Source organism: Coregonus clupeaformis, chromosome 30 (genome assembly GCF_020615455.1).
Source record: "Coregonus clupeaformis isolate EN_2021a chromosome 30, ASM2061545v1, whole genome shotgun sequence".
Lineage (NCBI taxonomy): Eukaryota > Metazoa > Chordata > Actinopteri > Salmoniformes > Salmonidae > Coregonus > Coregonus clupeaformis.
Window position 1 is genome coordinate 35,605,100 of NC_059221.1, and position 25,259 is coordinate 35,630,358.

The following is a 25,259-nucleotide window of genomic DNA, read 5'->3' on the forward strand; positions in this document are numbered from 1 at the left end:
CTATCCCAGTCACTCTTCCCAAACATCCAGAGAGGGATTGAGTTTAATATTAATGCAACACAACCAATATTAGACACTGTCTCCAGTCTGATTATGTTTTGCCTTGAACTATAACCTTCTGGTCTACACAATAACTGGAAAATAAAGATTGCATATTGAATGCATATTGAGGCAGAAACAAGATGTGATACTGATAGCTTTGGAGCAAGTTGACATACATGTGTTTCATCTACCCATGACAGGCTCTACTTTGCATGGAGTATGGTGATGTAGAGTAGTCTTACACAGATAATGAACAGTGGTGATAGATAAGAAGCTGGTAACATACCTCTTCTCGTATTCTTTTCACCGTCTCTCCTTTCTGGGAAAGAGAAGATGAAGGACAACGTTGAAGTGAGGTGTGTGTAGTAGTGTCCTCAACCTGCAGATTGAAATCTGTCTGTACTTCAAATCCCTGTTAAAATGATACTTTTCTTCACATTGACTACATTTACCCTTCATTGAAAAGTCATCTGAGCTAACATGGTATAGAAAAGTAGAATCCTCTATCAATCTGAGATGGATAGCACAATGCTGACACACAGTATTCTCATCCCATCCACATCTGAAATGTCTAAAATATGTATCCATTTTCACTTCAATCGGTTCCTTTATGTTCACATCTATAGCCCTCTACTCTTCTAGTCTCAACTCTTAATGTCTGTCCTGTCCTTATGAGATCCTTTCTGTGTGGCCCGCATCCAGCCAGCCTGCCAGGCACGCCACCCAGGCTCAGGAGTAGAATTAAGTCACACCTCTGTCATACATCCTCTGTCAGCTTTAGATTGCCTCCCCATCTGTCACTTTTATGTTGGCCTCAGCCCATCACTCTCGCCTCCCTTCTCCAAATGATTCTACCACCTACGCCTATGACATTGACAACCGGATGTGTTCTAATAAAAACACTACCATACTATTTTGTGTACTTAGCCACATTGTTATTTCATTCTAAATAGTATGCTAGTGTGTAATTTGGGATATTTTAGAAGGTGTGGTTCTGCAGGCTAGCAGAGATAGAGATGAGGAATGAGAGAAAGGGGAAGGGAGTTATTAACACAAGTGCTTTGGATGGAGAGCCTGGTTACAGGACGGCATGTGCCAAACACAGCATTTCTCGGCCTCCCACCCCCTCTCCATCCCTCTGTATCCCCTTTTCCTCTTTGTCAGTCTCTGTCTTTTCTCTCGCCCCTCTTTCTTATCCCCTCTTTTTCTCAATCTCTCGTCCCCTCTGTGTTGGTCCCCCCCCTCCCTCTCTCGCTCTCTCTCTCTCCCCTTCTCTCGCTCTCTCCATATTTCTTTATCCCTCTCATCCTTCTCTCTCTCTCTCTCTCTCTCTCTCTCTCTCTCTCTCTCTCTCTCTCTCTCTCTCTCTCTCTCTCTCTCTCTCTCTCTCTCTCTCTCTCTCTCTCTCTCTCTCAACCTGTTCTATTACAGTGCAAGGCTGCAGGGCAAGTGGGAGCCAGCGAGGGGGTAGAGAGCAGCCTACACCCCCTCCTAGTAGACACTAAACTGGTAAAGCGCAGCCTACACCCCCTCCTATAGCAGACACTAAACGGGCAGACAGTAATATGCCTTTCGGAGCTCCGTTTCAACCGGAGGTTTGCAGTCAACGTACTAATGTTTCTGTTTGATGGATTACTGTATTACATTAGGGGATAGAGAGGGTCTTAAGTGGCTTGGTTTAAGGCAATTACATTTACAGTCAGCAAATTGTGTGTCAGGAGGCCTTATGTCTGTTTTGCTTTTAAAGTAGAATGGAATGACATTAGAAAAATCCTTCCACATAGATTGGTTTATGAACACTTACAAAATGGCATGGTTTGAAGCGTCTGTTTTTAATGGAGGATAATTCACATCACTTTTGCTAGTACAATATTAATCTAATTCTAGAAAATGTCTTCATTGATCTGAAAATAGCCATCCCTTGTGATAACAGCATGTCTTGGATCAGAAAGCCTCTCTGAATACTGTATGTCTTCAGATAAGAGCTATACATAACATTACATTTACATTTTAGTTATTTAGTAGACACTCTTATCCAGGGAGACTTACAGTTAGTGAGTGCATACATTTTTCATTCTTGCCCCCCATGGGAAACGGACTGTAACACTCTGGCTCTATGGACGTTTATATTGAGCCAGGGTTGTTCATTTTCTTGTGTTGGGTGTATTTCATTTGGTGGTGTTGGGGATGGGTGAGTTTCATTTTGTTTGTGTCATGTGGTGATTGGTCGATGACTCCCAATCAGAGGTAACGAGTGTCAGCTGTCGGCTCGTTATCTCTGATTGGGAGCCAATATATTCTGTGTGTTTTTCTCCTTTGTTTTGTGGGTTATTGTTTCTTTGTTGCTGTTAGTAGTATTCAGTATAGAACTTCACGGATCGTCATTTGTTGTTTTTCTTCGTGGTTGCTTTAAGTTAATATAGTCATCATGTTCACTCAGCAGCTGCGCATTGGTCTCCTCCTTCAGACGAGCGTGACAGAATAAACCCACCAAAAAAGGACCAAGCAGCGCGTCCAGGAGCAAGGGGTCTGGACACAGGAGTTATGGATGCCTCTAAGGACTTTTGGACATGGGAGGAGATTCGGGCTGGAAAGGGTCCTTGGGCACAAACGGAGGAACATCATCGCCCTCGTGAAGAGCTGGAGGCAGCTGCAGCCGAGAGGAGGTGGTCTGAGGAGGAATATCACCGCCCTCGTGAAGAGCTGGAGGCAGCGGCAGCCGAGAGGAGGTGGTATGAAGAGGAAGCGCGGAGTCGAGGCTGGAAGCCCGTGGTTACTCCCCAAAAATTTTTTGGGGGGGGGCACATGGCTTGGGCGCCTGGGCAGCAGGAGGCTGCCACAGGGAGAAAGGGAGAGAAGGCTATCGGATTACGGGAGCCATTGGCGAGTAGAGGGAGGGAAGTTGTTGTGGCACGGCATGAGAGACTGAAGTGTGTTCCCAGTCTGGTCCGGTCCGTTCTTGATCCCCAGTTAAGGCCAGTGGTGGGTGTTCCGGTACGGTCCGGCCTGTTCCTACTCCACGCACCAGGTCCACGATGTGGCGTACGCCAGCCGGCCTGAACTGGCCGTCTGCCCAACGGGCGCCTGAACTGCCCGTCTGCCCAACGCCGTCTGAACTGCCCGTCTGCCAACGCCGTCTGAACTGCCCGTCTGCCCAACGCCGTCTGAACTGCCCGTCTGCCCAAGGGCGCCTGAACTGCCCGGCTGCCCAACGCCGTCTGAACTGCCCGTCTGCCCAGCGCCGTCTGAACTGTCCGTCTGCCCAACGCCCGTCTGAACTGCCCGTCTGTACTGAGCCTGCAAAGCCGCCCGTCTGCCATGAGCCTTCAGAGCCGTCCGCCGACCGGGCCGCTAGAGCTCTCCGCCAGACAGGATCAGCCAGAGCCTTCCGCCAGACAGGAGCAGCCAGAGCCTTCCGCCAGACAGGAGCAGCCAGAGCCTTCCGTCGGGCCGGATCAGCCAGATCCGTCAGCCAGCCATGAGCAGCCAGATCGTCAGCCAGCTACTGAGCAGCCAGATCCGTCAGCCAGCCGCGAGCAGCCAGATCCGTCAGCCAGCCATGAGCAGCCAGATCCGTCAGCCAGCCGCGAGCAGCCAGATCCGTCAGCCAGCCATGAGCAACCAAATCCGTCAGCCAGCCGCGAGCAGCCAGACCCGTCAGCCAGCCGCGAGCAGCGAGACCCGTCGCCAGCGCATGAGCAGCCAGATCCGTCAGCCAGCCATGAGCAGCCAGATCCGTCAGCCAGCCATGAGCAGCCAGATCCGTCAGCCAGCCATGAGCAGCCAGATCCGTCAGCCAGCCATGAGCAGCCAGATCCGTCAGCCGCAGGATCCGCCAGAATCGTCAGCCAGCCAGGATCCGCCAGAGCCGTCCTGCCAGGGATCCGCCAGAGCCGTCCAGCCAGGATCCGCCAGAGCTGTCCAGCCAGGATCCGCCAGAGCCGTCCCGCCAGGATCGCCAGAGCCAGCCAGCCAGGATCGCCATCTAGTCAGGTACTGCCCTTTAGTCGGCACTGCCCCGTAGTCCGGTGCTGCCCCCTGTCCCGGTGCTGCCCCTTATCCCGGTGCTGCCCCTTATCCCGGTGCTGCCCCTTAGGCCGATGCTGCCCCTTAGTCCGGGGTTGCCCCTTAGTCCAGGTGGGGGTTAGGTGAGGGTGGTCATTGGGAGGAGGCTACCGAAGCAGGTTGTGACTGTGGTGGGGTGGGGATCACGACCGGGCCAGAGCCGCCACCGTGGACAGACGCCCACCCAGACCCTCCCCTAGACTGATGTTGAGTGCGCCCGGAGTTCGCACCTTTGGGGAGTGCTGTAACTACTCTGGCTCTATGGACGTTTATATTGAGCCAGGGTTGTTCATTTTCTTGTGTTGGGTGTATTTCATTTGGTGGTGTTGGGGATGGGTGAGTTTCATTTTGTTTGTGTCATGTGGTGATTGGTCGATGACTCCCAATCAGAGGTAACAGTGTCAGCTGTCGGCTCGTTATCTCTGATTGGGAGCCATATATTCTGTGTGTTTTCTCCTTTGTTTTGTGGGTTATTGTTTCTTTGTTGCTGTTAGTAGTATTCAGTATAGAACTTCACGGATCGTCATTTGTTGTTTTCTTCGTGGTTGCTTTAAGTTAATATAGTCATCATGTTCACTCGCAACGCTGCGCATTAGTCTCCTCCTTCAGACGAGCGTGACACGGACCCACAACCCTGGCGTTGCAAGCGCCATGCTCTACCAACTGAGCTACAGGGGACTACCATGTATATGATGGAAGAAAAATATAATCCTTCTCACCTTGCCTATGATGCTGCCAACCTCCTACAAATACCAGGGATAAAACAAATATACATTCATAAATTAAAGAAATACAAGATTCTTAGAAATATCTACCTCTGCTTTCCAGAGACTCCTATCACCAACAACCTCTTTATGTGCTAAATCGACATACATTGAGCTCCAAAAGTATTGGGACAGTGACACAGTTTTTGTTATTCTGACTCTGTACTCCAGCACTTTGGATTTGAAATAACACAATAACTATGAGGTTAAAGTGCAGACTGTCAGCTTTAATTTGTGGGTATTTTCATCCATATCGGGTGAACCGTTTAGAAATTACAGCACATGTTGTACATAGTCCCCCCACTTTAGGTGACCAAAAGTATTGGGACAAATTAACTTACGTGTATTAAAGTAGTAAAAAGTTGAGTATTTGGTCCCATATTCCTAGCATGCAATGATTACACCAAGCTTGTGACTCTACAAACTTGTTGGATGCATTTGCCATTTGTTTTGGTTGTGTTTCAGATTATTTTGTGCCAATAGAAATGGATGGTAAATAATTTATTTACTTTTATTGTAAATAAGAATAGACTATGTTACTAAACACTTCTACATTAATGTGGACGCTACCATGATTACGGATAATCCTGAATGAATTGTGAATAATTATGAGTGAGAAAGTTACAGATGCACAAATATCATACCCCCCATAAAATGCTAACCTCCACTGTTATTGTAATGGTGAGAGGTTAGCATGTCTTGGGGGTATGATATTTGTGCGTCTGTAACTTTCTCAATCATTATTCACAATTCATTCAAGACATTCCGTAATCATGGCTGCATCCACATTAATGTAGAAGTGTTTAGAAACATAGTCCTGAATGAAACAACAAAAAATGTGTCACTGTCCCAATACTTTCGGAGCTCTCTGGAGGCAGCTGAGGGGAGAAAGGCTCATAATAATGGCCGGAGCGGAGCAAATGGAATGGCATCAAACACCTGGAAACCATGTATTTTATGTATTCTATACCATTCCACTGATTCCGCTCCAGTCATTACCAAGAGCCCGTCCTCCCCAATTAAGGTACCACCAGCCTCCTGTGCTGTATACAGTATACTGTCTTAACCAAATCTGTCATTTGTATTATTTACATTCTACAGACAAAGAAGAGCAGGAACACAAGTCAGGAGGGAAATGTATATTACAAAATTACATTCTTAAAATCCAACATTTGAATCCGAATACTTTAACTAATCCCTAAGCATTCATTTCTATATAGCTACAGTGAGGGGAAAAAGTATTTGATCCCCTGCTGATTTTGTATGTTTGCCCACTGACAAAGAAATGATCAGTCTATAATTTTAATGGTAGGTTTATTTGAACAGTGAGAGACAGAATAACAAACAAGAAAATCCAGAAAAACGCATGTCACAAATGTTGCATGATTTTGCATTTTAATGAGGGAAATAAGTATTTGACCCCCTCTCAATCAGAAAGATTTCTGGCTCCCAGGTGTCTTTTATACAGGTAACGAGCTGAGATTAGGAGCACACTCTTAAAGGGAGTGCTCCTAATCTCAGTTTGTTACCTGCATAAAAGACACCTGTCCACAGAAGCAATAAATCAATCAGATTCCAAACTCTCCACCATGGCCAAGACCAAAGAGCTCTCCAAGTATGTCAGGGACAAGATTGTAGACCTACACAAGGCTGGAATGGGCTACAAGACCATCGCCAAGCAGCTTGGTGAGAAGGTGACAACAGTTGGTGCGATTATTCTCAAATGGAAGAAACACAAAAGACCTGTCAATCTCCCTCGGCCTGGGGCTCCATGCAAGATCTCACCTCGTGGAGTTGCAATGATCATGAGAACGGTGAGGAATCAGCCCAGAACTACACAGCAGGATCTTGTCAATGATCTCAAGTCAGCTGGGACCATAGTCACCAAGAAAACAATTGGTAACACACTACGCCGTGAAGGACTGAAATCCTGCAGCGCCTGCAAGGTCCCCCTGCTCAAGAAAGCACATACACAGGCCCGTCATAAATTTGCCAATGAACATCTGAATGATTCAGAGGAGAACTGGGTGAAAGTGTTGTGGTCAGATGAGACCAAAATGGAGCTCTTTGGCATCAACTCAACTCGCCGTGTTTGGAGGAGGAGGAATGCTGCCTATGACCCCAAGAACACCATCCCCACCTTCAAACATTGAGGTGGAAACATTTTGCTTTGGGGGTGTTTTTCTGCTAAGGGGACAGGACAACTTCACCACATCAAAGGGACGATGGACGGGGCCATGTACCGTCAAATCTTGGGTGAGAACCTCCTTCCCTCAGCCAGGGCATTGAAAATGGGTCGTGGATGGGTATTCCAGCATGACAATGACCCAAAACACACGGCCAAGGCAACAAAGGAGTGGCTCAAGAAGAAGCACATTAAGGTCCTGGAGTGGCCTAGCCAGTCTCCAGACCTTAATCCCATAGAAAATCTGTGGAGGGAGCTGAAGGTTCGAGTTGCCAAACGTCAGCCTCGAAACCTTAATGACTTGGAGAAGATCTGCAAAGAGGAGTGGGACAAAATCCCTCCTGAGATGTGTGCAAACCTGGTGGCCAACTACAAGAAACGTCTGACCTCTGTGATTGCCAACAAGGGTTTTGCCACCAAGTACTAAGTCATGTTTTGCAGAGGGGTCAAATACTTATTTCCCTCATTAAAATGCAAATCAATTCATAAAATTTTTGACATGCGTTTCTCTGGATTTTTGTTGTTGTTATTCTGTCTCTCACTGTTAAAAAAAACCTACCATTAAAATTATAGACTAATCATGTCTTTGTCAGTGGGCAAACGTACAAAATCAGCAGGGGATCAAATACTTTTTTCCCTCACTGTACAGTTATTCCCATACAATTCCTCTTATATATTCCCAGTTATTCCCATACAATTAGTCTTATATATTCCCAGTTCTTCCCATACAATTACTCTTATATATTCCCAGTTATTCCCATACAATTACTCTTATATATTCCCAGTTATTCCCATACAATTCCTCTTATATATTCCCAGTTATTCCCATACAATTCCTCTTATATATTCCCAGTTATTCCCATACAATTCCTCTTATATATTCCCAGTTATTCCCATACAATTACTCTTATATATTCCCAGTTCTTCCCATACAATGCCTCTTATATATTCCCAGTTATTCCCATACAATTACTCTTATATATTCCCAGTTATTCCCATACAATTCCTCTTATATATTCCCAGTTATTCCCATACAATTACTCTTATATATTCCCAGTTCTTCCCATACAATTCCTCTTATATATTCCCAGTTATTCCCATACAATTCCTCTTATATATTCCCAGTTATTCCCATACAATTACTCTTATATATTCCCAGTTATTACCATACAATTACTCTTATATATTCCTAGTTATTCCCATCCACTCAAACTGTACCTTGCCGTGCATGAGCAGTCGGAGTGTGAGGGTCACACCCAGGACCCCGTCTCCAAAGTCCTGCTCACAGTTCATAGTGATATGGGAGTTGCACACAGGGAGACGCATGAACAAAGCTCATCCAATGGACACGCTGTCAGATGAAGACTGCTGCTCGCTCTCTTCTCTGTCACTCCCCAGTCCTTCAAAGCTCTGCTGAGACAAAGTAAAGAAAATGCCATACGTTAGACTTGATACCTGTTCGGTATCAATACAACTAGATTTCAATACAAACACTCTTCCCATACAATTACCCTTATATATTCCCAGTTATTTCCATCCAATTACTCTTACATATTCCCAGTTATTCCCATACAATTACTCTTATATATTCCCAGTTATTCCCATACAATTACTCATATATTTCCAGTTATTCCCATACAATTACTCTGTTTGGTATCAATACAACTAGATTTCAATACAAACACTCTTACTCATTTGTTGTGATGTTTTACCTCAACATTTGAATGATGTGATATCAACTAGAATGTCACTTTGCAATAGGAAGTCAATGGAGAAAATATCCTGTTTGCATGACAAGACATACCCAAGGCAGAGCAACCATCACATCTCAATCTCACAATGCAGGATGCTTGAAACAGAATCTGAATTCAGAGTGTTGAATTCAAATCAGTCACTCTCAGTGAGTCCTGCTCCATGGCCATTGTGCTTTCTGTAGCTGTTCAAGGTCTAACCCACTGCACAGCTGTATCGTGGCCTTCACAGAAAGTGAATACAATATGCAGATAGTTGTCTATCTCTAAGGTTACCATTACTAACCGAACAGGGCATTGAGGACAGCATAAAGCTCAAACAAGTTCACAATATCCTGTTGAATGTAAGGTTTGCCCATCCCCGTGGATTGATGAGGAATTGAAAAATTGTATGGTTGAGAGGGATGAGGCAAAAGGAATGGCAGGTAAGTCTGGCTGCACAACCGATTGGCAAACGTATTGCAAATTGAGATATCATGTGACTAAACTGAATAAAAAGAAGAAGAAACTACACTATGAAACAAAGATAAATGACATAAAGAATGATAGTAAAAAGCTTTGGAGCACCTTAAATGACATTTTGGGAAGAAAGGCAAACTCAGCTCCATCATTCATTGAATCAGATGGCTCATTCATCACAAAACCAAATGATATTGCCAACTACTTTAATGATTTTTTCATTGGCAAGATTAGCAAATTTAGGAATGACATGCCAGCAACAAACACTGACACTACACATCCAAGTACACTACCGTTCAAAAGTTTGGGGTCACTTAGAAATGTCCTTGTTTTCAAAAGAAAAGCAATTTTGTTGTCCATTAAAATAACATCTAATTGATCAGAAATACAGTGTAGACATTGTTAATGTTATAAATGGCTATTGTAGCTGGAAACGGCTGATTTTTTATGGAATATATACATAGGCGTACAGAGGCCCATTATCAGCAACCATCAGTCCTGTGTTCCAATGGCACGTTGTGTTTGCTAATCCAAGTTTATCATTTTAAAAGGCTAATTGATAATTAGAAAACCCTTTTGCAAACTGTTGTGCTGATTAAAGAAGCAATAAAACTGAAGAAGCAATTAAATACTACTCCCTTCACAGCACAGCGCAAACTGGCTCTAATCAGAATAGAAAGAGGAGTGGAAGGCCCCGGTGCACAACTGAGCAAGAGGACAAATACATTTTAGAGTGTCTAGTTTGAGAAACAGACGCCTCACAGGTCCTCAACTGGCAGCTTCATTAAATAGTACCCGCAAAACACCAGTCTCAACGTCAACAGTAAAGAGGCGACTCCGGGATGCTGACCTGCTGTGATCTTTTGCCCATCTTAATCTTTTAATTTTATTGGCCAGTCTGAGATATGGCCTTTTCTTTGCAACTCTGCCTAGAAGGTCAGCATCCCGGAGTCGCCTCTTCACTGTTGACGTTGAGACTGGTGTTTTGCGGGTACTATTTAATGAAGCTGCCAGTTGAGGACCTGTAAGGCATCTGTTTCTCAAACTAGACCCTCTAATGTATTTGTCCTCTTGCTCAGTTGTGCACCGGGGCCTCCCACTCCTCTTTCTATTTTGGTTAGAGCCAGTTTGCGCTGTTCTGTGAAGGGAGTAGTACACAGCGTTGTACAAGATCTTCAGTTTCTTGGCAATTTCTCGCATGCAATAGCCTTCATTTCTCAGAACAAGAATAGACTGACGATTTTCAGAAGAAAGTTATTTGTTTCTGGCCATTTTGAGCCTGTAATCGAACCCACAATTGCTGATGCTCCAGATACTCAACTAGTCTCAAGAAGGCCAGTTTTATTGCTTCTTTAATCAGCACAACAGTTTTCAGCTGTGCTAACTTAATTGCAAAAGGGTTTTCTAATGTTCAATTATCCTTTTAAAATGATAAACTTGGATTAGCATACACAACGTGCCATTGGAACACAGGACTGATGGTTGCTGATAATGGGCCTCTGTACGCCTATGTAGATTTTCCATAAAAAATCTGCCATTTCCAGCTACAATAGCCATTTACAACATAAACAATGTCGACACTGTATTTCTGATCAATCTTTTCTTTCAAAAACAAGTAAATATCTAAGTGACCCCAAACTTTTGAACGTTAGTGTATATCTGACCAAATTATGAAAGACAAGCGTTGTAATTTTGAATTCCGTAAAGTGAGTGTGGAAGAGGTGAAAAAATTATTGTTGTCTATCAACAATGACAAGCCACCGGGGTCTGACAACTTGGATGGAAAATTACTGAGGATAATAGCGTACGATATTGCCACTGCTATTTGACATATTTTGAATTTAAGCATTTTACAATACATTTTAGTCATTTAGCAGATGCTCTTATTAAGCCTACTAGAAAGTGTGTGCCCCAGGCTTGGAGGGAAGCAAAAGTCATTCCGCTACCTAAGAATAGTAAAGCCCCTTTTACTGGCTCAAATAGCCGACCAATCAGTCTGTTACCAACCCTTAGTAAACTTTTGGAAAAAATTGTGTTTGATCAGATACAATGCTATTTTACAGTAAACAAATTGTCTACAAACTTTCAGCATGCTTATAGGGAAAGGCATTCAACAAGCACTTACACAAATGACTGATGATTGGCTGAGATAAATTGATGATAAATGATTGTGGGGGCTGTTTTGTTAGACTTCAGTGCGGCTTTTGACATTATCGATCATGGTCTGCTGCTGTAAAAACGTATGTGTTATGGCTTTACACCCCCTGCTATATTGTGGATAAAGAGTTACCTGTCTAACAGAACACATAGGGTGTTCTTTAATGGAAGTCTCTCCAACATAATCCAAGTAGAATCTGGAATTCCCCAGGGCAGCTGTCTATGCCCCTTACTTTTTTCAATCTTTACTAATGACATGCCACTGGCTTTGAGTAAAGCCACTGTGTCTATGGATGACTCAACACTATACATGTCAGGTACTACAGCGACTGAAATGACTGCAACACTTAACAAAGAGCTTTGTTAAGTGTTGCAGTTAGTTTCAGAGTGGGTGGCAAGGAATAACTTAGTCTTAAATATTTCTAAAACTAAAAGCATTGTATTTAGGACAAATCATTCACTAAACACTAAACCTCAACTCAATCTTGTAATAAATAATGTGGAAATTTAGCAAGTTGAGGTGACTAAACTGCTTGGAGTAACCCTGGATAGTAAACTGTCATGGTCAAAACATATTGATACATCAGTAGCTAAGATGGGGAGAAGTCTGTCCATAATAAAGCGCTATTCTGCCTTCTTAAAAGCACTATCAACAAGGCAGGTCCTACAGGCCCTTGTTTTGTCGCACCTGGACTACTGTTCAGTCATGTGGTCAGGTGCCACAAAAAGGGACTTAGGAAAATTGCAATTGGTTCAGAACAGGGCAGCACGGCTGGCCCTTGGATGTACACAGAGAGCTAATATTAATAATATGCATGTCAATCTCTCCTGGCTCAAAGTGGAGGAGAGATTGACTTCATTACTACTTGTATTTATGAGAGGTATTGACATGTTGAATGCACCGAGCTGTCTGTTTGAGCTGCTGGCGCACAGCTCGGACATCCATGCATACCCCACATGACATGCCACAAGAGGTCTCTTCACAGTCCCCAAGTCCAGAACAGACTATGGGAGGCGCACAGTACTACATAGAGCCATGACTACATGGAACTCTATTCCACATCAAATAACTGATGCAAACAGTAAAATTAGATTTCAAAAACAGATAAAAATACACCTTATGGAACAGCGGGGACTGTGAAGCAACACAAACAAAGGCACAGACACATGCATACACACGACAACATACGCACTATTAACACACACGTACACATGGATATTGTACTGTAGATTTGTGGTAGTGGTGGAATATGGGCCTGAGGGCACACAGTGTGTTGTGAAATCTGTGAATGTATTGTAATGTTTTTTAAATTGTATAAACTGCCATAATTTTGCTGGACCCCAGGAAGAGTAGTAATGGGAATCCATAATAAATACAAATGCAAATACAAATACAAATACAAATGTGCACAATAAAGCAATATATCTCAACCCCCTGATAATGAAGCAGCAATGTCCCATCCTTCTGAGGTAATTGTAAATCGATGGTCATCCATAACTAAGTCATAATGATGAAGGAATAATGTGTGAGCAGGCTATTGACTTCTAGCAGTGCTGCTGTCAGCTGCAGGGTTCCAGGCCACTCTGGCTAGCGGGGAGATTGTTCCCTAATAGACAACGAGTGGGTGTTAGTGAGTACAGGACGAGACTGACTGGCCCTTGATTAACTGGTAGCTGACTTCCCTATAATCAGAGAGGTTGGAGAGAGACTGAGCCCAAAATGGCATGGTGTCCTTGGGTACATGGGTTATGTGATGATTGTTCCTTTCAAACGTTTTAATAGAAGGCTACAATAGCACTTTGGTTTCAAAAAGTGCATTTAATTAGATTACAGCTTGCAGTTGTTTCAGTTCTTCAGCTAATTAAAAAACGGTGCTATGCTGCGATGTGCTGTACTGTGATGTGCTGTACTGTGATGTGATGTGATGTGCTGTGCTCCAACTATGTGAAGACTAGGCTGTTGTACACAGAAATAGATACGCTTCAGGACCAGTGAGAAAGAAACAGGTAAAATGGATGGTGCAGAGATTAGAACATGTTCAACACATCAGCAACCAATGAGAGGCCTTTCCACTGAATCCAGTCTGACAGTGCACTACTGGGTACACTGCGTGCATGTCAGTTCTTGTGACATATTGTGAGTCACCTGGGTGCTCAGCAGTCTAGGCACACAGGGTGTATAATTAGCTTATGGAGATATTTATGTTTCCTCTTGATTTACGGTGGTTTCTGACTGTTGTCAGCCCAGACAGAGTAAATACAGGGTTGGTAAAATATAAATAGCTGGCTGCTGCACCAGTAGCAGTAATTAAACTAAGCGCACAATCCCTAAGAGCAAATGAAGAGCTGCGAAATTACCACATATTATTTTGGTGATTTGATAAATCATCTTTATCGAGTTATTCTCCAGAGTCATTCACTCAATGGCATTACAGACCCAGCCATTTCAGACCCAGCCATTCCAGACCCAGCCATTCCAGACCCAGCCATTTCAGACCCAGCCATTTCAGACCCAGCCATTCCAGACCCAGCCATTTCAGGAAGTAGTAAATGGAAATTGACAATGTTTTTTCTATGGGTATTTTCAAGTGATGTATGAAATTGTATTCATTTCCTGAAATGAATTAGAATCGACCCAAACTCTGGCACCGTACTACAGTCCACATGCACACACATAGCCCCAGCCCTCTACACTAACACTAATAATAATACTAATTTGTATGATGTTTTTTGAGTAAGTCAGAGCAGTCCAGCTGACGCTGCAGTCCCTGCATATGGATTCTGTTCTGCACTTGTAGAGTGGCTCGCATATCCCATCCTCCCTGTTTGGTCAAGGCCACTTGTTTTAATAGGAACGCTGCTGACCGTCAGCCAAGTGCATTCCACCTAGCCTTCAATACCCAGTATGCTGCTGCTGGCCTACTGATGAAGACATCATTGAGAAACACAATCGCTCCCTCCGGCTTCCAGCAGGTTCCTTCTTTATTAACCTGCCTCTTCAAATCACTTCATACATTTTTCAAGCTGTTTTAGAGCGGCATGTGGGTGTCCATGTTGTTTTTGTGCAGGCAGGTTGGGGTATGTCATATGTGTGGAGATCATGGTTAATCAAAGGGAGTCTGCTGTTTATCAAAATGCTATTCCTCAGAGGCCATTTCTAGACAGGTTTAACAGCCAGGGCTGCTAGCTATCTGTTTATTTATGTACAGTTTGCATGCAGAGGGTCTTTAAACGTAACACGCCATCCCTCTCTGATATCATGTGGTAGCTTGGCTGCTACTTGCCTAAGCCTGTGGTGTCCGATGAATTACCACGGCACAGCCTTGTAATGCTGGCCTTTCAGCATCGGCCAGAGAGCAAAGCAGAGTGGCGGTGATAAGGTATGTACTGGGCTAGAAAGAACTTCATCTGCTTTTAAAGAGACACAATGGATCGACTCGACAACATTATCTAGGCTAATTTACACCTTTACAGTGGGGAAAAAAAGTATTTAGTCAGCCACCAATTGTGCAAGTTCTCCCACTTAAAAAGATGAGAGAGGCCTGTAATCATCATAGGTACACGTCAACTATGACACACAAAATGAGAAAAAAAAATCCAGAAAATCACATTGTAGGATTTTTAATGACTTTATTTGCAAATTATGGTGGCAAATAAGTATTTGGTCAATAACAAAAGTTTCTCAATACTTTGTTATATATCCTTTTTTTGGCAATGACACAGGTCAAACGTTTTCTGTAAGTCTTCACAAGGTTTTCACACACTGTTGCTGGTATTTTGGCCCATTCCTCCATGCAGATCTCCTCTAGAGCAGTGATGTTTTGGGGCTGTCGCTGGGCAACACAGACTTTCAACTCCCTCCAAAGATTTTCTATGGGGTTGAGATCTGGAGACTGGCTAGGCCACTCCAGGACCTTGAAATGCTTCTTACGAAGCCACTCCTTCATTGCCTGGGCGGTGTGTTTGGGATCATTATCATGCTGAAAGACCCAGCCACGTTTCATCTTCAATGCCCTTGCTGATGGAAGGAGGTTTTCAATCAAAATCTCACGATACATGGCCCCATTCATTCTTTCCTTTACACAGATCAGTCGTCCTGGTCCCTTTGCAGAAAAACAGCCCCAAAGCATGATGTTTCCACCCCCATGCTTCACAGTAGGCATGGTGTTCTTTGGATGCAACTCAGCATTCTTTATCCTCCAAACACGACGAGTTGAGTTTTTACCAAAAAGTTCTATTTTGGTTTCATCTGACCATATGACATTCTCCCAATCCTCTTCAGGATCATCCAAATGCACTCTAGCAAACTTCAGACGGGCCTGGACATGTACTGGCTTAAGCAGGGGGACATGTCTGGCACTGCAGGATTTGAGTCCCTTGCGGCGTAGTGTGTTACTGATGGTAGGCTTTGTTACTTTGGTCCCAGCTCTCTGCAGGTCATTCACTAGGTCCCCCCGTGTGGTTCTGGGATTTTTGCTCACCGTTCTTGTGATCATTTTGACCCCACGGGGTGAGATCTTGCGTGGAGCCCCAGATCGAGGGAGATTATCAGTGGTCTTGTATGTCTTCCATTTCCTAATAATTGCTCCCACAGTTGATTTCTTCAAACCAAGCTGCTTACCTATTGCAGATTCAGTCTTCCCAGCCTGGTGCAGGTCTACAATTTTGTTTCTGGTGTCCTTTGACAGCTCTTTGTCTTGGCCATAGTGGAGTTTGGAGTGTGACTGTTTGAGGTTGTGGACAGGTGTCTTTTATACTGATAACAAGTTCAAACAGGTGCCATTAATACAGGTAACGAGTGTTGGACAGAGGAGCCTCTTAAAGAATAAGTTACAGGTCTGTGAGAGCCAGAAATCTTGCTTGTTTGTAGGTGACCAAATACTTATTTTCCACCATAATTTGCAAATAAATTCATTAACAATCCTACAATTTGATTTTCAGGATTATTTTTTTTCTCAATTTGTCTGTCATAGTTGACGTGTACCTATGATGAAAATTACAGGCCTCTCTCATCTTTTTAAGTGGGAGAACTTGCACAATTGGTGGCTGACTAAATACTTTTTTCCCCCACTGTATATTAAAGCCTCACACAATTATCTCCAAGATGTTACACAACATAGTGGCCCGAGGGCTGACTACAGATGAACTGAAAAACAAACATTCCCTCTCTTATCTTTGAAAGAGAAGAAATGCAGAGTTTACTGTTGCGTGCATGCTGGATCATGGTCCGAAACACATCTGATTATCATGGCACACACATTTACGTAACGGCGCGCTAACTTCATTATGCTGTAGGGCACGGCTAAAATGTTAGCGCTTTATTGCATTAGGAGTTAATGGTTGGAGGGATCATTATGTGCTGCACTCTGGGCTGATAACAAGGCATGTGCTATATGTCTGTGAGGCGAGGGGGCGGTGTGGTGAGCCTCTGAACCAACCCATTCTCAGAATCCCAAGCACCAGTGTTCCAGAATGAACAGAGCCCCTCTGTTCTAAATTAAAACTCAGATCTACTCAGAACTCAGGGCAGGGGCATTAGAGAGGTACCAGATTGCACTGCAGGTTGAGGACAGGGTGGAGGCAGGGTGGATAGCAGCCACACAGTCCTGCAGGTCTGTCTCTCTGTATGTTCATTGAACCTCACACAGTGCTGTTGCTCTGTCTAATTGGACAGTCTGATGATTGGTTCAATTGTGATTCATTACATGATCTCAATAGTCACAAAAAAAGTTTCAATATCATATATGCTAATGTACAGTGTTGCTTCCGTCCCTCGCCTCGCCCCTACCTGGGCTTGAACCAAGGACCCTCTGCACACATTGACAACAGTCACCCTCGAAGCACCGTTACCCGTCGCACCACAAAAGCCGCGGCCCTTGCAGAGCAAGGGAAACAACTACTTCAAGGTCTCAGAGCGAGTGACGTCACCGATTGAAACGCTACTAGTGCGCACCACTAACTAGCTATCCATTTCACACCGGTTACACTAAACACATTCCAAGAACCCGAAAATACATGTTACTTTCCTCTTGGTTATTACACTGACAAGTATAACTACTAATTTTCAGGCCCCTTCAACAAAAAGTTAAAGATCTCTTTGTAGAATAGTTTTTTCTTTCCTCCTTTCTTGGGGCGCACATCAAAGACGTGACAGATAAAAAAAAACATCAAAGACGTGACAGATAAAAGCAGCTGTCCTGCCATCCCTCGACACTGATTGTCTTCTCTCTGTCTCTGTGTTTCCAGGAGTGTCCTGAGAGACTGCTGAAGGTGAAAAGAATATTGTTTGACCCACTTGTCTCACCGATTGGACACCTGTTCTGAGACTAAGACGGCACTAACACAGCAACACAACAGCAGGCCTGGGTATGGCTCTGGATCTGGGCCTAGGACAAGGGGAACAGAGGGGGAACAGAGGGGGTGAGGAATGGGGACATACCTCATCACCATGGAGAGAAGGAAACAGGGTTCCCTCTGCATACTGTACATATAAAGGGTGAGGGGTATAGGGTGTCCAGAGGGATCAGATAGGGTTTCCCTCTTAGACACATGGAGGGGAAAGGTTGTCAACTTGCGTACACAAGTTGTGTAAGGGCAGAGGGCGCAAGGTAGATCACTTCACAGTTCACACACACCACACATACATGATGATAACACCCCCCCACCACCACCACCACCACCACACACACACACACAAAGGGAGAGGGTGTCTACTTTTAACACAGGAGAAGATAGGCTTTGATCACAAGGTCCTCAGCTGTTGAGATGTTAGAAGGGAAAAAGTAATCTAGGGGCCACAGCAACTGCCATGATGCCTTAAGTACTACAGATAATCAACATTAAGGCTGGAAGGGATACATTCTATTTCAATCCAATTTCAGTCATTTCAAGGGATTAATTGAAAATAACCCAATTTCTATTCACCTCTAGAGTTAACTGAATTGACAGAATTAATCCAGAACCTGAAGATGAATGACTGAATAAAAGCACAACCAGTGAATTAATGTATAAAACATTTTAGAGCAAGAGCATGAAAGATATTCATAATTCATGTCTTAAATGATGTAGTACTGCGATCGCTTTTTCCGAAGGTCAGAGAACCCTCTGCACCACATTAACCAACAGAAAAGTATACGCCTCCTTGTTTTAGAGAGCGAGCAGAGTACCCAACCCCACCAGCTTCTCTTCAGCAAACAACTGTGGTCAGACAGACACTTAGGTTCTAATGGCACCACTCGTCCACTCCAAACCCTAATGAGGTCTATAGGGAACACGCTCCCTCCATTTTCTCTGACATCATTCATACCCATCAAAATGACCGGCCTGTCTTTGTGTTGCAGTAGGGTCCAAACATGAGTGAAAGGATAAAGGCTCTAATTACGAAGGAGAGACAGGATAATCAAAACCCAACGATAAAGGGGGAGAGTTCATTCAGACAGGGTTGACTTTTGGAACAGATAATCCGCCACACAAAGTGAGGATGGTGATGTTTTGATGTTGTCTTTGGCTGTATTCTCATAGGTACTATTGGGTACTATAGGTACATACTGAAAGTGATGGAATTGAATTTGACATTGCAATGTCAACCTTAAAGGTACAACCCAGTCTTTGGCTACAACCCAACAGGTTGTCCAGATCCTGATCCACCATTTGGGAAACACAAGTCAAAATAACCTATTTCACCCAAAAACCAAACCTTATTTTATATTTTCTGTCAGCATGTCTGTAGCTGCAGCTGTCCATAGCCCTTAATGATGTCTGAGCCATGCCCAGCCATATTCAGCATAATTGGAGTGTCACAACTTCCGCCGAGGCTGCCTCCCCTCCTTGTTGTTTCTTGGTAGTCTTAAACAAATATACAGTGAGGGAAAAAAGTATTTGATCTCCTGCTGATTTTGTACATTTGCCCACTGACAAAGAAATGATCAGTCTATAATTTTAATGGTAGGTTTATTTGAACAGTGAGAGACAGAATAACAACAACAAAAATCCAGAAAAAAACATTTTAAAAATGTTATAAATTGATTTGCATTTGAATGAGGTAAATAAGTATTTGACCCCCTCTCAATCAGAAAGATTTCTGGCTCCCAGGTGTCTTTTATACAGGTAACGAGCTGAGATTAGGAGGGAGTGCTCCTAATCTCAGCTTGTTACCTGTATAAAAGACACCTGTCCACAGAAGCAATCAATCAATCAGATTCCAAACTCTCCACCATGGCCAAGACCAAAGAGCTCTCCAAGGATGTCAGGGACAAGATTGTAGACCTACACAAGGCTGGAATGGGCTACAAGACCATCGCCAAGCAGCTTGGTGAGAAGGTGACAACAGTTGGTGCGATTATTCGCAAATGGAAGAAAGACAAAAGAACTGTCAATCTCCCTCGTCCTGGGGCTCCATGCAAGATCTCACCTCGTGGAATTGCAATGATTATGAGAACGGTGAGGAATCAGCCCAGAACTACACGGGAGGATCTTGTCAATGATCTCAAGGCAGCTGGGACCATAGTCACCAAGAAAACAATTGGTAACACACTACGCCGTGAAGGACTGAAATCCTGCAGCGCCCGCAAGGCCCCCCTGCTCAAGAAAGCACATATACAGGCCCATCTGAAGTTTGCCAATGAACATCTGAATGATTCAGAGGAGAACTGGGTGAAAGTGTTGTGGTCAGATGAGACCAAAATCGAGGTCTTTGGCATCAACTCAACTCGCCGTGTTTGGAGGAGGAGGAAAGCTGCCTATGACCCCAAGAACACCATCCCCACCGTCAAATGCTTTGGGGTTATTTTTCTGCTAAGGGGACAGGACAACTTCACCGCATCAAAGGGACGATGGACGGGGCCATGTACCGTCAAATCTTGGGTGAGAACCTCCTTCCCTCAGCCAGGGCATTGAAAATGGGTCGTGGATGGGTATTCCAGCATGACAATGACCCAAAACACACGGCCAAGGCAACAAAGGAGTGGCTCAAGAAGAAGCACATTAAGGTCCTGGAGTGGCCTAGCCAGTCTCCAGACCTTAATCCCATAGAAAATATGTGGAGGGAGCTGAAGGTTCGAGTTGCCAAACGTCAGCCTCGAAACCTTAATGACTTGGAGAAGATCTGCAAAGAGGAGTGGGACAAAATCCCTCCTGAGATGTGTGCAAACCTGGTGGCCAACTACAAGAAACGTCTGACCTCTGTGATTGCCAACAAGGGTTTTGCCACCAAGTACTAAGTCATGTTTTGCAGAGGGGTCAAATACTTATTTCCCTCATTAAAATGCAAATCAATTTATAACATTTTTTAAATGTGTTTATTAATTATGAAAAATATTATTATATCTAAAAAACTAAAACATATCCGGTAAATTGACTGAGAACACATTCTCATTTACAGCAACAACCTGGGGAATAGTTACAGGGGAAATGAATGAACCAATTGGAAGCTGGGGATGATTAGGTGACCATGAGATTGGGAATTTAGCCAGTACACCGGGGTTAACACCCCTACTCTTACGATAAGTGCCATGAGATCTTTTAGCAAAGTGGAATATAAGTCTATGTTCTAAACTTAAAGACATTTAGTTCCACTCAAGGATGAAAAGGTTCCTTGAGCATGGCTGCTTTTCACTTTCTCTCCACAGAGGGAGGCGAGAGAGAGAGCGAGAGAGAGAGAGAGAGAGAGAGAGAGAGAGAGAGAGAGAGATAGAGAGAGAGAGAGAGAGAGAGAGAGAGAGAGAGAGAGAGAGAGAGAGAGAGAGAGAGAGAGAGAGAGAGAGAGAAAGGCGAAAAGAAACAAGAGGCTTGAAATTAAAGACCACTGTTTTATCTCTCAGCGTCTCTGTCTCCTTCTCTGTCACTTAGACCAGTGTTTTATCTCTCAGCGTCTCTGTCTCCTTCTCTGTCACTTAGACCAGTGTTTTATCTCTCAGCGTCTCTGTCTCCTTCTCTGTCACTTAGACCAGTGTTTTATCTCTCAGCGTCTCTGTCTTCTTCTCTGTCACTTAGACCAGTGTTTTATCTCTCAGCGTCTCTGTCTCCTTCTCTGTCACTTAGACCAGTGTTTTATCTCTCAGCGTCTCTGTCTCCTTCTCTGTCACATAGACCACTGTTTTATCTCTCAGTGTCTCTGTCTCCTTCTCTGTCACTTAGACCACTGATTTATCTCTCAGCGTCTCTGTCTCCTTCTCTGTCACTTAGACCCGTGTTTTATCTCTCAGCGTCTCTGTCTCCTTCTCTGTCACATAGACCACTGTTTTAACTCTCAGCGTCTCTGTCTCCTTCTCTGTCACTTAGACCACTGTTTTATCTCTCAGCGTCTCTGTCTCCTTCTCTGTCACTTAGACCACTGTTTTATCTCTCAGCGTCTCTGTCTCCTTCTCTGTCACTTAGACCAGTGTTTTATCTCTCAGCGTCTCTGTCTCCTTCTCTGTCACTTAGACCACTGTTTTATCTCTCAGCGTCTCTGTCTCCTTCTCTGTCACTTAGACCAGTGTTTTATCTCTCAGTGTCTCTGTCTCCTTCTCTGTCACTTAGACCACTGTTTTATCTCTCAGCGTCTCTGTCTCCTTCTCTGTCACTTAGACCAGTGTTTTATCTCTCAGCGTCTCTGTCACTTAGACCACTGTTTTATCTCTCAGCGTCTCTGTCTCCTTCTCTGTCACTTAGACCAGTGTTTTATCGCTCAGCGTCTCTGTCTCCTTCTCTGTCACTTAGACCACTGTTTTATCTCTCAGCGTCTCTGTCACTTCTAATGGGAGGGGTCAAGCCTCGGCACAGGGGGGACTTCCTTCTTCCATCCTTCCCTTCGTATCAGATCCAGCATTCATCTGGAACTGTGTCTGCCTGTCCAGCCAAACCCAGCCCCCTAGAGAGGGTTACAAGACCCCTGACTGCCTCCTGCTACTTAAGGCAGTTTACTGCCGCAGAGAGGAGTCCAGCAGCCCTGCTCTGGTGTACTGCTGGTTGGCCACCTTAGCCATATGAGCCTTAGCTCACTGTGTGCTCCCACTGAAGCATTATATTTAACATGCAATCTGAGTTCATTCTCAGGCAAGTGAAGTCAGTGAACATGATTTCCTGTAGCAGAGCCAACAGGGGATATGGGATTGAAAAAAAATTGCTATCTAGAACCAAAAAGGGTTCTTTGGCTGTCCCTGTAGGAGAACCCTTTGAAGAACCCCCTTTGGTTCCAGGTAGAAGCCTTTTGTTTTAAGGTAGAACCCTTTTGGGTTCCATGTAGAACCCTTTCCACAGAGGGTTCTACAATGAACCCAAAAGAGTTCTACCTGGAACCAAAAAGGTTATCCTATGGGGACAGCCGCAGAACCCTTTTGGAACCCTTTTTTCTAAGAGCGCAGAGAATCAGTGAGGGTAAAGGATGCATTATGTCATGGCAACTGGTAGAGATATCAATCCATCTGCACTACGTTGAAACATATCATCTCCTTAGAAACACATCAGATGAGAGGAAGTTGGGGAGGGAAGAGTGACACCCCTTTGACACTATCATTAGAAGGGTGTGTTTGAGCTCGATTAGTATTATTAGTGAGTTGGGTTGACAACTGATGCCATAAAGTCAGTATGACACTATGTCATTACATAAAATGCCAGTTGTCTCTGGTTGTCAATCTGGTGCAGTCCTGTCAGCCCTCAATCCATGCTAGTTCATGCATGTGAAAGGGATTCTTCATTTGCTAGCAATGTACAAAAAGCTAAATTAACTGTCTGGTTGACATTCACAATATCAAACGTTTCCGGTGATCACGTGATGACGCCACTCGTAAGGTATTTGCTTTCATGGCGTGTCCGATGTCAATATTAAGGAAACCATAGTTCCTCTCATTAAAGCATGAGAGAAGAGAACAACAGAAGGCAAACATCCAGATAGCTAGTGATCATTAGAGAGGCCATGTTTCTGTGTTGCCAGCCCTTAGCTATGAGTGGCTGCTTGTTCCAGACACACAGCAACACAGTGTCAGAGGCTGTAATTATGCTGGCTTTGGTTGTAGTGGGGACAGCAGTGCCAGTGCAGATGATCTCTATACTGTAGTCATCTAGCATGCTTCAGTTCTGCTCTAATGCAAACTCATCTTGCGAGAATCAGAGACCACTTCGGATGGCTTAAAAAATAGGGTAATCCTTAACTGGTTTTAAAAAATAACTGACTATAGCCGGATTACGTTTTCGGAAAACGGGGCCCTATCTACTAATCAGTAGTTCAACGCTAGTATTTCTTTGGGTAATTTTCATTTTCTTCATTTCTAATGGCACATCTCCTATTAGAGGGCTTGCGTTTGCACCATACATCTTTCTGAATACTTTTTGGCATTGTACTGAATACACTTTAGCAAGGTATTAACTCAAGCTTTTATCCCACTGGATGAAGGTCATTCTCTCCATCTGCAAAATGACTTTCCCCCTCTTCATCCACTCTTTCATCCCATCCTCCCTCCTTCCTCCCTCCTTCCTCCCATCCTCCAATCCAGAGCATGAGTCAGAGAATCTGAGACCTCACTGGAGAGCAGTCAGGAGAGGAGAGAGACATGAGAGAGAGAGACGAGAGAGAGAGAGAGAGAGAGAGAGAGAGAGAGAGAGAGAGAGAGAGAGAGAGAGAGAGAGAGAGAGAGAGAGAGAGAGAGAGAGAGAGAGAGAGAGAGAGAGAGAGAGAGAGAGAGAGAGAGAGAGAGAGAGAGAGAGAGAGAGAGAGAGACAGACAGACAGACAGACAGACAGACAGACAGACAGACAGACAGACAGACATAGAAAGAGAGAGACAGAGGGGAGGAGACACAGACAGGGAGAGACATATACAGAGACAGAGAGGCAGATCAATAGCTTCTAGAAAAAAAGAAGCCAATAATATGAGAAGCTTGAACAGTGAAGTATGAATAGATTAACTGATCATTAGATTGACTTTCAGTGTGGATGGACTTTTCCAGCACAGTAGACCTAGAATGTATGCTTCAGAACTTTGATTTAATTTGAGAGATAGCTTTCAGTGTTGTTCTGAAATCTAACACAACAATTTGCCCAGAGAGGCCCAAAACAGCCATCGAGAGACCAATTTACTGCATAAAAGGACAAACAATACTAAAATACCTTCACATTAAATAGAATGGAATGGCATTCGGCGCCACATACTGTACATTCCCAACCTCTGCCGTCATTCAGAGTAACCTTGCATCATATTGACGATGGCATTACACCCCTCATTGGTAAAACACACTTTGCCTCAGTTTGCCAAGCGAGTGTTTGTCTGAGAATGGCATGCGTACACCAAACACCACCATTTGCGGTGGGATGAAACACAACGGGTTATTATTACATAAGCTTCAAAACAAACGGAGCACAAATCCAAGAATAGTGCAGTCCTTGTTAAATATTTCAGGCGCTCAGCAGCTGAGGATGGGGGGGGGGATAAAAAGCTCCTCCCCAGCCGCCGATGCAAAAACACACGCTGATGCAGACGGCCGGTTGAAAGAGAAACCTTCACTGCCTTATAGACTGTCTCCACAGAGCAAAGCGGATTACTGCCACTAAGACTCATGCCCTTCATATATACACACTACTCCATCCTCATCACTTACTTTTGAAGTGCTGTTGTGTGTATTGTAGCAGTTCAGCTGCCTCATTGTGGGCCTATGCACTGCTTGTAAGTCCCTCTGCATAATAGTGTTTGCTGACTGATTTAAAAAATATAAAATACTGCCCTGTATAAACCATCTTCATGTTATTGGAATTCAATCATTAAGTTGGAATTCAATTAAACTTCATTTCACAACATTTACAAAGTGTATTTGTTACAAACTACTGCTCGCGCAGTACCCGGTAGTAGAAGTAGTAATAATTTTG

The 25,259-nt window shown here is 44.0% G+C and overlaps 1 protein-coding gene across 3 annotated transcripts in view; it reads right to left on the bottom strand.

The window, feature by feature from the left end:
* Positions 1-25,259, bottom strand: part of LOC121545335 (poly(rC)-binding protein 4) — a 60,822-nt gene that overhangs the window by 30,017 nt on the left and 5,546 nt on the right. For 2 of the 3 annotated variants that reach the window (XM_041855769.2, XM_041855772.2), the window contains exons 2-4: positions 8,275-8,466; positions 4,827-4,850; positions 329-361 (exon numbers count right to left, since the gene is read on the bottom strand). In XM_041855769.2, the coding sequence (XP_041711703.1) occupies positions 329-361; positions 4,827-4,850; positions 8,275-8,382 (165 nt within the window). In that variant the 5' untranslated portion in view covers positions 8,383-8,466. Of the gene's footprint in view, positions 1-328; positions 362-4,826; positions 4,851-8,274; positions 8,470-25,259 lie in introns of all 3 variants that reach the window. The other variant, XM_041855771.2, reaches the window with a different exon arrangement.